The sequence below is a fragment of the Aedes albopictus genome, chromosome 2, assembly GCF_035046485.1.
Source record: "Aedes albopictus strain Foshan chromosome 2, AalbF5, whole genome shotgun sequence".
Lineage (NCBI taxonomy): Eukaryota > Metazoa > Arthropoda > Insecta > Diptera > Culicidae > Aedes > Aedes albopictus.
In genome coordinates this window covers 132,545,943-132,566,515 of record NC_085137.1, presented here as the reverse complement: position 1 = coordinate 132,566,515, position 20,573 = coordinate 132,545,943, and the positions used below count along the sequence as shown (strand labels likewise).

At 37.2% G+C, this 20,573-nt stretch overlaps 1 protein-coding gene across 2 annotated transcripts in view; it reads right to left on the bottom strand.

Annotated features, from left to right (window-relative positions):
- Positions 1 to 17,952, bottom strand: part of LOC109622172 (probable nuclear hormone receptor HR38) — a 456,982-nt gene extending 439,030 nt beyond the window's left edge. For both annotated transcript variants that reach the window (XM_029853432.2, XM_029853433.2), the window contains exon 1: positions 15,814 to 17,952. In XM_029853432.2, coding sequence (XP_029709292.1) covers positions 15,814 to 16,204 — 391 coding nt within the window. In that variant the 5' untranslated portion in view covers positions 16,205 to 17,952. The remainder of the gene's footprint in view (positions 1 to 15,813) is intronic.
- Positions 17,953 to 20,573: the final 2,621 nt, after the last annotated feature.

The window sequence follows — 20,573 nt, the reverse complement described above, 5'->3', positions numbered from 1 at the left end:
ATTGAGGTATAGCTCAAAATTGTGACGTGTTGGAGCAAATCTGAGTCCGGATTCAGATTCAGCGGCCCAAAATCCTTCGGAGACACATAAGTTTGCTCTTAAGACAAAAAAAATGTTGCACTGTGTTATTGGTTGCCTGGGTATTTTTGAATGTATTCCTTCCCGTTTACTTCTTTTGAGTTTTCTTCATGAAAACCTCCAAGGACATCGTAAGAAAAAGCTTTGGGATTCTTGAAGGATCTACCAAATGTTTTCCAAAATTTTGATAAAAAAAAGATTTTTGCAGAATTTTCTAGAATGATTTCAGCAGAATCCCATAGTATGTATAGCGGAATTCCTATAAAATACAGAACTTAGTGTATACATTCTTTCATGTATTTCTTCAAACGTGTCTTGAAGAATTCTTCCAGGTGTAATGGCATATTTTCTGCCGGAGTATTCCTTTAGGATTATTCAAGAAATTCTTCTGGAAGTTACTCCAGGGATATCTCCAAATTCCCCGAAGATGTCTTCAGAAAATGCAACTCTAGGATTTTTTTCATGATTTTTTTCCATTACTATTTTAGAATTTATAGTAGATATTTCTAAAGAGGTTTCTTTATGTATAACTCCATGTATTAAGGGATTCTCTTAGGCATTTATTTAGGAAACCCTGTTAAAAGACCTTCTCAAGATATTTTTCTGAATGTTCCTCCAGAATTTTCTCCAGAAGTTCCTCAAGGGATTACTAAGAATATATTCAGACCTTTCTTTAGGAATTCGTTAGGTTTTTTTTCGAAATTTCTTCAGAGATTACCACAGCAGTTCCTGCAGAAACTACTCCACACTCAAAGAGTTCTCCAGTTCTACCAGGTATTCGTCAAAAGGTCTCATCTAAGATGCATTTTTTATCTTAATTTTCTTCAGTGGTTCTCGAATGAATTCTTCCAAGATTATTTTTTTGTTTCCGCAGGATTGACTTCAGAAAATTCGCCAGTAATTTTTGTATACTAATCCCTTCAGAAATTGTTTAGGATATTCTATTAGGAAAACCTTCGTTCCTTTTTCTGTAGTTTCTGTAGGGATTTTTGTAGACAATTTTTTACGGGTTTCTCGAAGATGCCCTCCCGGAAATTTTCAAGGAAACATGGAAATAATTCCAGAGTTCCTCCAGAAGCTTCTCATGTTTTTTTGTTCGGAAATTCCTCCAGAGACAACGGCGGAAATTGCATTAGGTTTTTTTGTCCCGTAATCTCTCTAGAAAGTTTTCAAGAGGATCTGCTAGGAATTTCCCAAAGTAGCACCAGGAAAGTTTAAAATATTTCCTCGGATAATCTTTGAGGGATTTCCTTTAAAATCCCTACGGAATTCTGTTAAGAGTTCTTCCAGTATTTTTGTGCGATTTCTGGGAAAGCTTCAAGAAATTCTTGGAAGCAGCATTGTAAGAATTTTCGAAAGAATTTCTTGATTTTAAACCACTGGTTGAATTTATGAAAGAAGCTATAAAAGCATTTCAGAAACAATCCCTGGCAGAGTTCCAAAAAGTGCCTATGGAAATTCTTGGAGAAATTTGTATGGAAATATTTGAAGGTTGCCCTGCAGCGATTTCCTAAAGTATCCCTGGAAGAATATCTGAATAAACCGATCGAGGAGTTTCTAGAAAAAAATCTTGGTAAATTTTCTGACCGACTCCATGAAGCAATTCTGGAAGGAATCCATAGAAGGTTTCTGAAAGGAATTCTTGAAAATAAAATCATAGAGCAATCACATAGCAATCCCATCTCCAGAAAAATGTCTATTCTTGGAAGAACTTCTGAAGGAAATTTTGGAAGAATTATGGAATATTTGCTAAAGAAATCTTACGGGAAATTCTTGGACGTATTCTGAACTTTTTGACTTATCATACGGATTTCTGAGTGAAACTATGGAGGAATTTCTGAGGTAATCCATGGCAGTTTTTTTTTAGAGAAACTCCTTGTTCCTCTGAAGAAAAATCTAAAGGAATTGTTTAAGCATGTACGAAGTTTTAGAAGCATTTTCACAAGGAAACCCTGAAAACCTTCCTGAATAGAATTTTAGGAGAATTTCTTAATGATTCCATGGAAACGAAATTGCTCTAATTGGAATCCAAGAAAGGTTATATAAAGGAGTTTTTAAATAATGTTCTGGTGTTATTTATAGATTTTTTCAGAAATTCTAGAGGAAAATATGATTTTTTACAAGAATCTCTGTGGGATTTGTTAAAGAAATCTCTCCAAAGAAATTTTTGGCTGAACTTTTTAAAAATTCTATAAAAAACTTGCTGAAAAGCTGAAAAAAAAATCTGAAGTCTGAAATATCTGGACGATTTTTAACAGCAATCCGTGGTGGATTTTCTGAAAATATTCACGAAAGGTGTTCCAAATGAATCTTTCGATACGTTTCTGGAGGAATCTCTCAAAGAATTACTGAGGTGCTTCAAGTTGATTTGGGCGTTCCAGGGGGCTCCCTGGGAAACCCCCTTGAGCCCGTCTCAAATGCCCAGGAGCAAGACCTGTGCTCGCGAAAAAAGTTTCCTCATCACATCCATTACTTAATTTATGCACATTTTCAGAGGTTTCAGTGTATTTGCAATATTTATGTTTACGATGCGAAAGAGTCATTTCCCATGTCATAATTGAGACTTTTCTTATACGTCTAGAGACGTTAATTTTTTTCTCAAATATTGAAAAATAACATACGCTATTTTTTATATGCTATAGAGTGGAAACATTTCTAATTTCATTTAGAAGCTATTTACTTACGTTACGCTCATACTGCGAGTAACATTTTTTCACCTCAAGAGCTGGTTACTCAGTAAGTAACTTGGAGTAATCTCATTGGTCTTTAAATGTAAAACTGTTTCGACGTACATACAGGGGATGGCCAAAATGTTTGGGATAGGCAACTTTTTTTTTCTCTCACAAAAAAGTTCAACAAGCAGTAACTCTTTAAAGAGTGCATCGAAAAATATCAAATTTTGACTGTTTGTCTACCCATTATATGTGCATCATTGGTAAAAATTTGGGCTTGATTGTTTAATCTTTCGCAAAGTTAGAACCGATTTGGTAAAACACTATTTTTTAGACAACTAATTTTTGAACTGGCATATCTCAGGAACCAGTGATCCGAATTGAATAATTTTTTTTAACGTTTATCAACAATATATAAGTCCTTCATACAACGTTATAAAATGTTATATTTTCTTACAATGAATTAAGTTATACCAGGTTGAAATTTTTACACATATAGAGGAAAATAAGTCAAATTGACAATACCACTCAAACATTACTAAATGTGATCTCCCTTCAATTCAAATAGGCTCTAATATATCTTACTATAGATATCTTGAGAGCAGAAGTGGAAAATGTTTGGATATCAAAACTAAAATTTATTGACATTGATGGGAAAAAATTACATTTTTTTCGAGAAAACTCCAAAAAGTGTCAACCCATGATAAATTTTTTCAACGTTCAAAAAGTACCTATGTTTTAATAACTTTTGAAGCAATAATATATTGTGAATAAACGATCAAAATTTCATTCTATTCGGTTCATTGGTTTCCAAGATATGACAGCTCAAAAATAAGATGTCTAAAAAATATTGTTTTACGAGAACGGTTCTAGCTTCGCGAAATACTAACCAATAGAGCCCAAATTTGTACCAATGATGTACATGTAATAGGTTGACAAACAGTCAAAATTTGAGATTTTTTGATGCTCTCTTTGAAAAGTTACAGCTTGTTGAACTTTTTTGTCAAAGAAAAAAAAGTTGCCTATCCTAAACATTTTGGCCATCCCCTGTACCTGGTGAGATGGGATTGTTGACAGCTTGTGCAACCAGCTCGAACTTACATGGTGGATGTAAAATTGAGTCAAATGCGCCATCCAGTCATGGAATATATACGTACGTTGATGGTTTACGTCACATGTAAATTCCAATTTTTTTAAGAGTGTGTGGTATAACTGTTCTCACAAGCATCAAATCGCTTTGAGGTCTTTGGCAAAGTCGTTGAGCATATAGCTACCTACCTTAAAATAAAAAACGATAATGATTTAACGCTTACAGTCTTTTCTACATACAATTGCCCAAGTAACATTTTAAGTTTTGTTCGACTCTACAAGAGATCTTCATAACCAATTTTATAAAACTCGCAATAAAACTGATTTATACATCAAAACCTCTTGATAACCTCTTTAAGAGCATCTTCCGGCTAAGTGGACCACTCTCGGAGAGGTTTTGCAAACCGCATTAAGAGTAGCAATAAAACCGTTTTAAAACCTAGTAGGAAAATTTCTCATTCTCGATTGTTGTTGTTTTTTTTTTCAACAAAAACTATGACAGCTAAAAATGCAGAGAAGCTTCTTCGATGGCACGTAAAGTTCAGGACGATACATCATTCGTAAGTAGAAGCGATCATTTAAAAGTGATATTTAAGTTGTTATTGTGTTGGTAGGCTTATGCGCATCCAATTTTACCGTGAATATTGGGGTGGCAGAATCATAAAATTAATGCGTTTCAAAAATAGTGAATATTATCATCTTGGAATGAAATAAATCAATTCGTTCATTTAGTAAAACAACCTCGAATCACAAGAAAACTCAGCAGAGAGAGTTTATTTATGTGAGCATGTTATGGAAATGGTAGCAAACTATCAATTAATTGCTAATTTGAGCAAAATTAACTGTTTTCCATTCACGTTAGCTAATTCTTCAATATGGCGACAACCATAATCAGCGAAAATAAAACGAAAGCAAGTTTACTTTTATGATGACCGCAATAAACCTACAAATGTCGTAGTTCTGCTTTTCCACCAACAGATGTCGTTACTAATCGAACGGATCGCCATCTGTTGAGAGTTTTAGCAGTTTTATTATGGTAATAATGATAACCAGAAGGTTTACAAATCGGAATGTTTTGTTTACTCTTAAAATCTTTCTTTATGGACATCTTCAAGTATACTATAAAACATTTTATCAATGGTTTTCATAAAAGCAGTCATAAAACTGTGAGTTTCAATTATTGCTGTAATAAAACCCTAATAAAAATCAAACACACCTAATTAGCAATCAAAGTGTTACTTGGATGGTCTTTTTTCCATATAACAAAATTTAACTAAAGCTTATGGATAACGGCGCCGGCCAAGTCATTACAGTTAGTTGGAAAGGGAAAGGAATATTTGAGTGTGACGGTTGTTACTACTAGAGACCGAGAGCACTCTGCGTCACGACATCCAACAAGAATAGGGTGTTTATTAGAGAGCAAGGATGGGACATCTGGGAGCAACATATCTAAATACCAAGGAAAGATACTCCCGCTAATATTCATGTATTAGTGAGAAAAAGAAAACAGCAAAAAATAGTTATGAAGTTTGCACTGATTTGAATGGGCACATCACTATTTAGCAAACTTTTTTGAGAATTTAAGTTCTCACATCATAGAAGCAATTATTGAATTGCATCTCACTAGATTATATAAATCAGGAAATATCAGCATTTGAAAATCAGTGACAAACATTTTTTATCGGTTCAAAAGATAGTTTCTCGATGTACAGCATCGTCTAAACTAATAAAACTTCACAAGCTTTATAGAAATAATGACATTTTAGGGTAAAAGCAGCAACATTTCATAATTAACACTAACACAGATGTGTTGGTGGGTCTTGTTATTGACATTTGCGGGAATCTCTTACCTGGACATTGATCTGGTAGTCATCATTGGTCGGTGATACAATCAATGTATAGAGGATATTTATTGTGTTTAATGTGAATATCTTTGTCATTACTATGACGGCGGAGCGGCACTGTTCACTTGGTTGCATAACTTGTAGTCGTTATATGACAGATTGACACTGTGCTGTGGAAGTTGTAAGAAAAGAAAACAGCTTTCTTTCAATCCGTTTCTAGTTCTAGCGATGGCTATGAACATCTGAATATATCTGAATGAATGGATTGAACCCGGGACCTTCTGCATACGAATCAGAAGCGGTAGCCACTAGACCCCCAAGCCCGTCTGCAAATAATGACAATTGTCACAGAAAATGATTATTCCGCTGACTTCTGTATGTTACACAATTGAAATAGCTTGACTTAATTACTTTCGGGATATTTTCCTTCACTAAGGACTTTCAACATACAGTTGATCACCCAAGAAATGTTGATACAGTGGTTTTTCGGTTTTATCACGGTCAAAAAAAATTTTACCGTGATATAAACGAAACCGTGAATTTAGCGAAACGAGAAATAAATGTTAATTTTTTTCCAAAATCGTTTCGCTGCAAAATATATACGTCGTAGCTTATATTTTTTAACTGTTTTGGTGGACTGGACAATACTGTATTGATTTTATATTGATTTCGGAATGTTTTAAAACAAGTGTGATAAAAACGAAATGAAAATCGTGATATAATCGAACAGAAAACCGTGAATTTGGGCGAGTAGTGATTAAAACGACTAGTGATAAAACCGAAACGCCACTGTACATATTTATTCAATAGTGAGTATAATTTTTAGTTTTTCAATAGTTGTTTTTCATTTTTTTTTTGTTCCTTCCCCCTCGTACCCGATGCCAGGTCTCGGATATAGAAGAAAAATAACATTTGCATCGGCCTAATGAGTTGCAAAAAGATGATTTTTTCAGCACGAGCTGTGCATTTATCCCACTAGGAATGCCTATGGAACTGAAATGATCCAAGCAGCCGCACATGTCACAAAGGAGTGTCGACAGCGCAGGTTTTTGGTTGTACAGGAGCAACATTCATGTAATTCTAACCCAAAGACAATGACTCGTGTCCAACCAAAAACCTGCGCTGTCGACACTCCTTTGTAACACATGTGCTGCTCGGGGAGGTGTATAAAATAAAAATTATGATACTGAATGAATTGAGCTGTTGAATGTTTTCCTGTGGTTGAGCACGTTAATCAAAATTTGTAAATTTCAAACGATTCAAAGAAGATGTGTCAAAGTAAATTTTAAGTAATCGACTCTATACTCTTCACTTCAACTTTATTCAAATTTACCTCGCCAATTTTATTCCATTGTAGTTATTTGTGAACTACAGATTCCGTTACTTTTTCATGATGTAGTAAATAAATTATTAATTCATCAAAATTCGTAAATACTGACAGTAAGTATACTTAAACCCTTACAAACCCTATCCTTATAACATGGATAGATAGTCATAATAGATCAATAACCCGAGCAGAGGGGAATATCTAACTAATAACTATCAAATCACACAATCTGTTTTTATATCTTGTTTTGTTATTATTAACTTATCAAAGCATTATTTTTCCATAACATATTTTGTTTGACAATTTTATTTTGTTATGATCAAGCTATTGATATACTCCCATAAAATAACATTTTAATAATATGTTTTGTTATGGAACAAATTTAGTTATTATTATACCATTGAGAGTGTACAAAAAATTAATAAACAATAGCACAATAATAACAAGTTTTGAATTGAAAACAAATCATTCCAGATTTACATTGTTACCAGCATATCACCTTTAGTTACTCTAATTGGGACTGAACGAGACACTAGAATTATTATGACCTGTTTTATGTTCCTTTTTAAGTATTTAGTTACGTATATTTGAAGCTATTCCATAAAAATTCAATATAATGAACCTCAGAATATTGTTCTACTTGATGAGTTTGTAGTTCATCAAAACTACTTAGACATATACTTTTTTTTTTAATTTTGTCATTACATTAGGGTTGAATACCCCACACAAAGCATACATTATGGTGGGGCTAATTTTTAAAAATCTATATAGTTTCCCAAGTGAAAAGTGATCTGCTGTTCGAAATAAGTGAGCTGTGCAAAAATGAGCGATTTCGGTCGATATCGGGTGACGTAAAGGATTTAAGGGCGAACGGGACAGTCGAAGAAATATCCGCCAAGGCTCTGTTTCTACTAATTGCTCTGTTTCTACCATGAACGTGTCCGTATCTTTTAAAATTAGTTATGATTTCAAACTTATAATAAAGTAAGTAATAGCGTACTAGGGTCTTGTACCATTTGGGCAGGTGTACATATTTTGGGCACTTGCCGCTATAACTAAATCAATTTTATACTTAATGTGTTACGTACATTATCTAGCCCTCTATACAAACATTCAAATAAATTGGCTTGAAATTGACTTTGTTATAGCATCAATTGCCCTAAATAGATACATCTGCCCAAATGGTCCAAGACCCAATATGAATATCAAAACAAGATTGTATGTCATTCCCCAGAAACCCATTCCCCAGAACGACATTCCCCAGAATGTAATTCTCCAGAATGACCCAATCCCCAGAAATCCATTCCCCAGAATGGGACATTCCCCAGAATGGGACATTCCCCAGAAAATTATTTCCCAGAATGGGACATTCCCCAGAAAAATATGAAAATTAGTAGTTCCATGGGAATTTAGGTGAGTTGTTAGTTTTTAGAGCTCTAGGTGATTTTACCGAACTCCAACGAAAGACCAGAACATTCCAGCGTGGTTTAAATCACCCTTCCATCCTGAAGATGAAAAATCGTCGAATGAGATAACTTTCAAATGGAAATGGTTTTCATATAATGATACCTTCTTCAGTGTATCTCAAAATTCATTAAATGCATATTGAGTTAAGAACAAAAATGCGGCATCCTTACTTAAAGAAGGTTGTATTTCTATAAGAGTGGTAACTAATTTCAGTCATTTTATCATTCAACTTTGAGTATCATACTATAAAAAGAAAATCTTAATTCCAAAATATCCCAAAAGAACAGCCTGTTATTTAAAGAAGGCAAATTGCAGATGAAAAAAGTCAGCCATTCTATTGGACGCATTTTTAGAAAAAGCCAAACATATAGATGGAAAGTTTAACTGTATATTCGCCAAACTACTCCGCTACTCCGCTACAGTTACAGTTTAGCTGGGTCCTGCGAATAGAATCAAAACGGTTGTCCAGATATCTCCATTTACCGCTGTCAAAATATTTCCATCGAGCTGTCACAGCTCCAACAGCTACTGTTCTTATTTGATTCCACACGACAGAAAAGTATTGCAACAATATTTTTTTCTCATGTTCTTCAAACAAGACATGACAAAGTGCACTAGGTCACGTGGAAAGCAAGGTTAATTTTAAAAATTGTTATTAGTGCCTTGTAGTTAATTTTGTAACGACGATACATTAAAATTCCCACCGAAAATTAGAAATTGAAAAAACTTTGAACAAAAGAAAACTTTTGGAGTCATGGGGGGATTAATCTTGTTTACGTTTTTCAAACAGTGGTGGCGGCATGAAAATTCAACACTCGTGCGAGTTTTCAAACCGAGCGTCAAAAGTGTGTTGGTGTGCGTTAGCTAGCTTGAAAAATAAAACATTTCCTATTCGCAGTACGCAGCAGTTTAGGCTTTTACTTGTTAGACTTTGTGCTCATGTAAATTGGAACTGTGCCTTCGTTATATATCCAACTTAGTTTCAAAGAACAGCATATTATAAAAAGAAGGAGGAGTATTTTATAGAATAAGCCGTTTGCCCGCCAATATACTACATAACAGCAAAGGTGGTCAGAAGGAAATGATGAACGACATATTCCGTTGTGCAATAACACGAATAGATTTATAAAAGTACCCGAACAGAGGAGAATATCAAATTAATAACTACGAAATCACATAACCTGTTTTTATATCTTGTTTTGTAATTATTTAATTATCAAGGCATAGCTTTTCAATAACAAATTTTGTTGGACAATCTCATTTAGTTATAATCAAGCTATTGATATACATTCACTCAGGTACATTTCAATAACATATTTTGTTGAACTACAAGTTTTGTTATTGTTGTACTATCGATCAACTTATCAAAAATAGCACAACCGCAACAAGTTTTGAAATCAATGCAACAATTCGATTATAATTATCTGATCTATTGTTTTGTTCTATTTTTGTATACATTTAGGAAGGAATTTTCTTAACGAACCCTCTGAAAATTCCTTAAATAATATTCGGAAAAACACTTCGAAGTTCTGGAGAAACCCTTTGATACCCTAGACAAGTTTCAAAAGAATTCCTGGCGCAATCTTCTTAGAAATTCCGAGGGTAATTCTTCTGAGCAATAATTAGGATTCTTGGCAAAATGTTTTGAAAAACTCTTCGCAGAATTCTTCGGAAACAACTCCTGGATAAATTCTCAAATAAATTTTCAGAAACATCTTAAGATGAAATTCAGGACAAATAATCACGGGAAATTTAGAGAAATCCTTGTACGGATTCTGTTCATAATTCTGAAGGAAATTCTTTGAAAATATGTGAATGATCTCCTAGAAGAACTTTCAGATAAATTTCTGGAAGTTTTTTTACATTCTTTCAGAATGATTAGGGGCCTCCAGTTAGCCTAGTGGTTAAGACTATGTATCGCAAATCCACAGGACGGCGGATTTAATTCCCGTTCTGGTCGAGAAAAGTTTCTCGACTCCCTGGGCATAGTGTATCATTGTACTTGCCACACAATGTGTAAATTCATGCAATGGCAGGCAAAGAAAGCCCTTCAATGAAAAACTATGGAAGAGCTCTAAGAACACTATGTTGAAGAGAGACAGGCCAAGTTTTAATGCGAACGTCGAGTCATAAAGAAGAAGAATAATTAATTCATTCTGATTCTGAATATCAATATAGTATTTTTCGATCATTTAAAGTATTGTAACTCATGTTATTGGTGGGTTTGTGAGACAAAGTGAATAATTTAATAAGTATCATAATTTACTTAGTAACGATTTTGATACCATAACAAATTTTGCTTTCCGATTATTATCAGTAACATATTAATATCTAAATTTGTTATTGAAATATTTTCTATATTCACTGTTATTAAGTTGTTATTGAAACTAACAAAACAAGTTATTAAAATGGTTTTCCAAGAACATTTTGTTGTTATGATATTTGTTATTTTGCCGCTTATGACAGACAAGTTTATAACCTAATATGTTATGATAATAACATAAAAATCATCGATTCTATTATTAGTTATTTTACCCAAATAACACAGCTCCTTATGCTGTTGTTATTCCCTTCTGCTCGGGTAGTTCTACTTCAAATAATATGAATGTGATAACTTTTGTGTGAATCAAGTTGTCAAATGCCTGAGTGAAGGTTTCCGGATGCCAGGCACAGGATTTTATCCTTGTGACCAAATCCCTTTCAAAATTTCTTGTAAAAAGACGAACCAGCCAAGGGCTGAAAGTCTCTATAATAAAGATAAATCAATCAAAATTTCTTGGGAGGATGCAACCATACATGTAATTATTCCAATGTGCATTCAACAATAATTAATGGAAAATTACATACTAGTCATTCTACTTACACATATAAATCCGATACATTAAAATAACTTTGTTTGCATTATTAAGACATTTACAAAAAAAAAGTAGAATTGGGTTTATTCGACGCAATTCCGTGTTGCCCTGTTTTAGTGTGATTTGAGTTAGCGTCCAAATTCTCGCGGTAGTGTAGCATGCACAGTGTGTCGCCGAGTACGAAAAAAAAAAACAAGAGTCAGTCATCTTTTTTCCTTCTAACCATGTTTGATAATAGTGTAACTAGAAAGAACAACCTTTGATGATAAGAAGGAACAATCTCTTATACAGTCATACCTCGATATAACGTAACTGCAATTTTATTTTCGTTACGTTATATCGAAGTTACGTTATATCGAAGCAAAAAAAAATTTTCACGAATTTCGTTTTAAATACATATTTTGTAAAGAAAATTACCAAAAAGATTATGTTAATCACCCAACAGTGATTTCCTGCCTTTCTTATATATATTTTTTCGTCATTGAATTTTATATACTTTTTTAAAAGTTTGTAGGATCATACATAATTCGAATACTTAGCATATCTCTTTATATTTAACTATTTAAGTCAATGTCACATATATCAAGATTCTTCTCCTTTTTTGCATCTAGACCTGATCAAACGTCAAGCGTTATCTATTGGCAAAGATATCATTATATTATTGGTGTAATTATAAGTAAAACATCTATGTGACGCAGGCAAAATTATAATCCGATAATGCCTCCAGGAATTCCTCTCGGGATTCCTCTAGAAATAATTCGGGAATTCACCCAGGAGTTCATGGTTGAGTACCTCATGAAATACCTCATGTGATTCATCCTGAAGTTCTCTAAGGATATTTATCCAAGGATCCTTCAATCTTCTATGATTCCTCCATAAATTCTTACTGAATTTTATATCTGCTATGATATATTTAGGAACGCCTGCCTTAATGGGGCACGTTCGGTGTAGTACTAGATTTGTAGTAATGAGCTGAATTTTAGTATGGTGAGAAGGCCAATTCTCCGTTTTTGCAATGAAATGGTGCAAAAAGCGTGGGTATTATGATTCCTTGCCTAGTTTGATGCTGTTTGAGCAAATCTTTGGATAACTATTTTGTTTATGTTGCAAGAAATGGAGAAAATAACAACACTCTTGCCCAAAGTTTTGCTCAAACAGCATCAAATTAGGCAAGGAATCATAATACCCACGCTTTTTGCACCATTTCATTGCAGAAACGGAGAATTGACCTTCTCACCATACTAAAATTCAGCTCATTACTACAAATCTAGTACTTCATCGATCTGTCCTATTGCTTCAGATGTTCTTGATATGATTCCTCCACGTGGTTTCTCAAGGGATTTCTGTAGGATTCCCCAAAGAGATTTGCTTTTCAAGATTTATTCTGTCCAAGATTTTTCCAAGGCTTAATTCTGTCGTTCCTCTTAAAATTTCTACTAGGATTTCTCCAGTCACTCCTGCAAGGATCCTCCAAAAAGTTCCAATATTTCAACTATTCCTGTTCGAAGAGTCCCAAGTAACACATTTGTTGCAGAAGACTCACGGCGGCGCAGGTTTTGTTGCGCAGGAGCCACTGTGACTTACTTCTAACAAATTAATTCTTACTTGCTGGAAGTAAATCGCAGTGACTTTTTCACCATGAAAACCTGCGCCGCTGTGACTCTTCTAAGACAAGTGTGTTACTTAGGGTATTCGCCAAGATTCACCCAGGTATTCTTGCTGCAACTCATCCAGCACAATGACGGAGTTTCCAACAGATTTCCTCTTCAGATCCCGCTAGAAAAACTTATGTGATTTCTCCAGAAGTTTCTCCAGTAACTCCTTGGAAATTTCCTTCTGAGATACAGAAGTAATTCTTTCAAAAAATATTGCAAGGATGTCTCCAAGAATAACAGATAGAATTCCACTAGAAATTTCTTCAAAGATTCCTCCAGATATTCCTTATTTGATTTTTTTCCAGGAATTTTTCCTGGAATGCAGCGCGGTTTTTTTTTAATTACTTCAGGAATTCAACCTGAGTTTTTTTTCATGGATTCTCACTGTGACCCTTCTTGAAAATCCAACTAGGATTCCACCAGTGCACGAATTTCTCCAGAAGTTCCTGCTGAGATTTATATAGAAGTTCCTTATGTAATTAAGGACTGCCCCTGAATGTTACCAGGAATAGCTGTGTTTATTGCGATAGAAATTCCTCCGAGGATAAAGCACGATTTTTTCCAGGCATTCCTCCAGGAGTTCCACCATTTATTCAGGAATGTCTTTAGAAATTCCTTCAAGAGTTTTTTCTAAGGATTTCTTCGCGAATTTCTCCAGTGATTTCTCAAGAAGTTCCTCCAGGGATTTATCAGAGAATTTCTCTAGTGATTTTCTGCAAAATTTACTCTAAGACAAAGCGGACCGTTACTGGCGTTCTTACACCCAGTATCACAAGAAATCGAGTTCACTACCAATGCTGTCTACTGTCATCTCGTTTGGAATTTAAAGGCTATGTTCCAGTAGGGATGTAATGTCAATAATGAGTAGAAGATGTAATGTTTGTTCCGTGAAAAGCTATATAACATTTCTTATCAACAGTGACACCGAAAATTCTTATAAAACTTTTAAATTTGTCATATAACCCATAACTGGATAGCAGGCTTGATTCCAGGAGGGGTGTAATATCATATAGAAAATTTTGTAAATCACTCTAATTATTTAAATAGTGAAAAGTTGGATCCAAAAAAAAGTTACGTTATATCGAGGTAAAAGTTACGTTATATCGAGTTACGTTATATCGAGGTTACGTTATATCGAGGTTACGTTATATCGAGGTATGACTGTATAAAGGTAAGCAGTTTGGCCACCAAAGAGCTCTCCAACAAACCAACTAAAAAGAACAGTCAAATTCAAAAAGAAGGGATAATCTCAGATGAAGTCAGCAGCTACTATTACAAGCCACCACTCAATTAAGTAATGGTATATGTAGCCAAGCACTAGTGCAACTACAAGCTTAGTACTGCTCAACCTACCGTATTAGGGTTACTCAAATTTTGTCACGAAACCAGTTTGAAAATAAAAATAGAAACGATTCTGGGGAATGGGATTCTGGGGATTGGCATTCTGGGGAACGGCATTCTGGGAAATGGGATTCTGGGAAATGACCTACAACCCAAAACACGCGTTAGAACATATAAAAAATCATTGCTAGTTATGTATTAGACGCATTCTACCGTGACGTTACAACGTTTTGACGCCTTTTTGTTCAAATTTTTCACTAAAACTCGTAAATTCGACCGTAAACCCTCAAATATTTTTGCATATTCGGATTCGTAATGAGTAGCGTGAGTAGTTTCAACGTTGTAACATCACGCTACTCATTACCGTTTTCAACACACTTTTCTAATGAAAACTAACTGTTCAACAGATTAAACTTATTGGAAATTTTACAAAGAATCCGAATATGCAAAAATATTTGAGGGTTTACGGTCGAATTTACGAGTCATAGAGAAAAATCTGACCAAAAAGCCGTGAAAACGTTGTAATGTCACGGTAGAATGTGTCATTATATAAAATTAATTGAAAATTCCACTTAAGGTGATACGGGACGCCGTGTTATTTTTCCTAACATCCCTCTCTTTCTAACAATTTGCCTTGCGATTTTGAAGATGGTAATCTCGATTTCTATCGCACTGAAGATGCTGAAAAAAACAGCTCACAAGTGACACACCACAGCAAGTGAGCATACACAATGATAGGTTTTTGTTGCAAAATATGAAATAGAATCTGAGATTACCATGAACGTGAACGAATTTTGCTTTCGGATTTATATCAATAACTTTAAAATAACAGCTTTTGTTATTGAAATATTTTCCAAATTCATTGTTATTATGTTGTTATCGAAACTAACAAAACATATTATTGAATTGGTCTTCCAGGAACATTGTTTTGTTATGATTTTTGTTATTTTGCCGCTTATGACAGCCAAGTTTATAACATAAGTTGTTATGTTAATAACATAAAAACAACTGATTTCATTACTCAGTTATTTTGGTAAAATAACACATTTTCTTATGCTGTTGTTATTCCCTTCTGCTCGGGAAGATATACTTCCCTATTAGGAGAGGAACATGGGATACGGTGGCACTTGTGAAACAGGATACTTCAGTAATAAGGGAAATTGACAGTTTGAGTTTAAAGATACGATTTTGGCTGACGAAAGGGCGTTTAAAAACAAAAGCTTCTTATCATAGTTTTTTCCTTGTAAATTCACTTAGAATTATAACTGTACTATAATGAATATTATAAAGCTCTTGTAACACGACATGCATTAAAAATATACGGGACACACTACAGTAGATCAACTATTGATCATGATGGTTTATTTCTCGAACAAAGGATGTAAAAAAACACATATTTGCTGATGTGTCGTTTCAAATATAATAAAAAAGAACAAACTCATGTTTAAAAGCGTAAAATAATATAAAACTTAAAATAATACATACACTTTTTCTCGTCAAACAACTGAAAATCCGCTCCGATGTTCTGCTGGTTGTTGTTCAGATCCCCCTGACCACCGTAGATAGCCGTCGGTTCACGTCCATAGAAAACACCACCAAACCCAACATGCTGCTGTTGCCGATGGTGGTGATGTTGATGATTGTTATTGTTATTCAGATGTTCAAACCCACTGTGGCCACCGTGGTAACCGTTACCATTCACACCGGCCGAGCTCACTCCATGCACAGTTGTCGTCGTCGTCCTTGCCGTTTCCGTTGCTACCAGTACATTATTGCCACCACTAGAATCACTCGCACCGAGCCCGTAGTAATCGTCTCCCGCATCCGACAGTGGTTCCTGCTTCACAACAATCAACGAAGCCAGGCGGGTTCGCATGTCCTTGGCGCTGGCTGTTCGCACTTCTCTCGCACACACACACTTACTCTCTATAGGGCACCCACCCGCGAGCACTCGGAAGGGAGCTTCCACTTGGGAGTAATCGCACTTTTGAACAGCTACCAGAATGGTAGTCCTGGCGTATCGGTAGTTTGTAGACGGTTCTTCACGGTGAAGCAGCAGTGCCGCAACTTCATGATTTCTGGATTGACTTCGGGTTTCAGTTGGTTTTCAGAGAGGTTCAATAAAATCAAGAAGCAGGGACGAACTCAAGAATGCCGAACTTAAAATATGGGACCAGTTTCACACACTCCAAGCACTACGTCTACCAACGAACTAAAGAGAGAAATCAAGCGGCACAACATCGAAATACAAGAAAACGGCAACAACAGCGATAATGACAGAAATGGTTTTCCAGACCTGTTGAAGGTGCGAGGACCCTCTGGTGCTGATCTTGTTCCTCCTCCAGCACGAAAGACGCTTCACCGTAGTCACAATGTTAATCCACTTGGTGCGCGGTTGGTCGGTTCTTTGTTCTCTCACTTCACTGGCTATCAGGAGGCAGCCCCTTGGAGGTCACTTTTTATCTTCATTCGCGAAAGAGCAAGATTTCGCTGACAAAACTCGTATCGATAACACCGCGAGAACAAGTTCTTCACCCAAAATCCAGATCACAATCCTTTTATGTCGCACAACACACAACTAAGACACCACTGGTCGAACTGGTCCGGCGAGAATAACTTTCGATTTCGTTTATGGAATCGTCTTCTACCTGTACGACACGGGACGCAAGTTCTTCTTCAACAGTCGAACACACGATCAGCAAGGAAACCGTCACGGCGGCGACTACGACAGCGACGACGTTTGCGAAAGGAGAAGCTTCGCGGTTCGCATCCGGAAAGCTTTTGATAGCACTGCCGATCTTCGCGATCCCGTCGGGGCCTATGTTGACCTGACCACAGCAGGCGCGCACGCGATCACCACCCGAACCACCCGAACCCACTTCGGTCGGAGAGCGGAGAAGAGAGTTTCGCGCGATCGTAAGGTGCGGCGAGAGTCGCGTCGAAATGTCGCGAAGAGAGAGAGAGAAAGATCGCTGGAGCCTTCGTTCGGGTGGTTTGTTGATCAACCGTGCACGCAATACACCACGATCGCCTCCACCCCCTTGGAAGAACTGGCGAAGGTGGGAGTACGGGGCGGTTCTTCGGCGATTTGAAGTCTTCAAAGGTGGCTGATAGCCCACTGGCGCGACGATTCGAGGCTCGTAGCCAATACGACCTCACGCGGAGAGCGTATGGAGGTGGAAGTCTTCAGGATTGGTTCGCTCACCACACGGCACTTGCACTTGCACTTTCGCTTTCGTTTGCTCCAGATCCCCAATTTCGTGCTTTTCACTCAGACGACCGGTGTCGTCTTCGGGAGGATGCTGCCGTCGCTTTTACTATCCGTCTTTGGTAGGGATAACACTTGTACGAGCCCTCACTCCTTCGTACTAGTCAAAGGCATTCCAGTTCCAGTCCCGTTAGGTACACTCTCACTTTCCGTCGAACCGGTTGACCTCCGCGCGGCTGATCTTCGCGAAAGGAGTCCTCTCCAAGGACGAACCTCCGTTCTACTCACTGTTCAGTTGGATCGCCACTAAATCTCGTTCCCGCATACTTTACCGAATCCCGATTCCTTCAATTCATCAGAAGCAAAATCCGTAATTAACCCACACTCACACCTGTTCGTACCTGAACGATACGGCGTCTCGGACGCAACTGAACCCATCCAAGCCCCAGCGTAGTACTATATTCTTCATGCACAATTTCTTCTCTCCTTTCTGATGCCCTACGCTTCAGCTTTTGCTACTGCTGCTGTTACTGCTGTCGTCATAACCGGTCCGGGGTGCCCCAAAGCCACCCACTCACCTGTCCGCCAGTTTTTCGGAGAATCTCAGACGGATGGATCGATGGATGGTTGAAAGCAAAATCGCCGATGAAGAGCGCGCGTCGGCTGATTCTCACAACCACCGCGCGCTGCTGCTCGGTTGCCCTAACCTTACACAAGAGCAAATCCGCTGAACCATCATGACGACGGCGACGATGGGGAGAGAACCGCTGACGCTGGAGCAGCATAAGCGAAAGGAAGAAGCTGCCGGCCGTTCCAAGCCGCGAAGACAACGACGACGACGACGACGACGACGGTGCAGCATATGTGTGTCAGTGTGTGAGACGGTCTCGCGAGCGCGCACAATATGCTTCTACAACGATGACGGCGTGGTTCGGCACGGCATAAAAGGAAGCAACAAAAAAGCTCAGCTCGTGTGGCGGTTGGCATGCCGCTTTGTGACGATTCAAAGGTGGAAGAGATTGGAGCTGGATTTGCCTGAATGAGCTTGATGTGTTAATGTGATAATTCGGGTACACCGGACCAAGTTAAAACGGTCGGGGTAAGATGAAGTAGCAGGTTAACGCGATGTTATCTAACCATGATAAACAATTTGAATGTCATAACACATAGTTATTCAATCAAACAATCGCTTGGTAAAGGACTATTTTCAGAATTGTATCGAAATCTTTTTACAAACTTTGCGTTTGATCTTGCACAGCCATTTCAACTTGCCCCGCGGTACCTTATCGAATGAATGAAAAGATGAAAGATGGAACCTACTGGGGCGAGCAGCAACCTTGCTTACCCGTAAATTCATTTCTATTTATTTAGTACAAATTCTAAACTTAGATAAGACTAAGTCCACAATACTACGTCATACATTTCGGTTCGCTGCTGCGTCTCTTGTATCTCGGGAACGTCCTACACTCGCCAAATCACTATCGACCTGGTCAGTCTACCTTGTCCGCAGTGCTCCACGTCGTCTTGTGCGAACACAATTTTTGCAGGGTTACTATCCGGCATTCTTGCAACATGCCCTGCCCACGCAACCTTCTGGATGCGGAGTTCACCGTAGATCGCAGCGAGCTCGTGGTTCATTCTTCGCCGCCACACACCGTTGTCCTGATCAGCGCCAAAGATCGTCCTTAGCACGACGCATCGTTCGAAAACTCCGAGCGCTTGCAGGTCCTCCTCGAGCATGGCCTACCCAAGTAACCAAAAGTTCGAATTCCACTTGAAGAACGAACTCAGAAGTTAAAGTTTGGTTCAATTCCGGTTTCGGTGAACTTAATTCTCCAAAAAGTGACTCATGTATTGTTTATGAACTTGGAAGTACATGTACAAGCTTTTGACTTCTCTTTAAAACGACATTAAAGTCGGAAAGAAGTTCAGAAAGAACTTACGTTGAACTTTAGAGCAGAGTTCAATCAAATATTAACCGAACTCACGATGAACTTTTGCGTGCCTCTAAAGCTCAAATATAGCTCATTTGGACATATTCCAACCACTGGCGTAGCCACGGGGGGGGTTTTAGGGTTAAAACCCCCCCCAGAGCCAAAATTTGTGGAACAAATTTTCAGTATAAAGGGCTTTGCTACGAAAAAATTTTTCGGCTGCGCCGCTATTTTAAAACTATGAGTACAATTGCTCTTTATTGTTTACAAAATGTAAATGTCAAATCAAAAAAATATCATTTACCATTGAAAACCCCTCCCAGAGACAATTTCTGGCTACGCCACTGATTCCAACAACTTTAAATGTTCCGTTCCGAACTTATTTCGAACTTGTTTTGAACTTACTACTCAAAGTTCGGTTAAATATAAACCGTACCAAAAGCGAACTTCACTTGAACTTCGGCGACAGTTTCTGCAGTAGATCTTTAAAAATTAGTCTAGGAGTTTGTGCAGGGATTAGTTGTGGGCTTCGTGGCCGTGCGGGTAGAGGCGTCAGTCATCTATCCGTTGCGTAAGCCTCGGAGTGTGGGTTCGATTCCCGCTCCAGTCGGGGAAAACTTTTCGTCAAACGCAAAATTCTTCACTGGGTCACTGGGTGTTATGTGTGTTGTCCGTTGTCATATGTTAGTGCTTGTTCAGTCTGTACAACCTCTGTTTGAAGACGGTGTAGAGTGTAGTGTCTTTATATTATCAAACTTTTTTAGAAATTCTTACAGGAGTTCTCACATAAATTAGTTGATTGATTGATTGATTTGTCTTTATTTAAGAGACTTTCATCCCTTGGCTAAAAAGAAATTAGTCTAGGAGTTTCTTCAGAGATTCCTCCAGGAGTTTCAGGAATTCTTACAGATGTTCCTTCAGAAATTCCTTTTGAATTTCTTCAGGGATTCCTACAAAAGTTCCTTCAGAAATCTCTGCAGGAGTTCCAGGAGGATTTAGGGATTCCCACATAAAAATTCCTTCTAAGATTCCTTCAGGATATCTTTAGGGGATTCCTCGAGAAGTTTCTTTAGGGATTCTTTCATTAGTTTTTTCAAGGATTG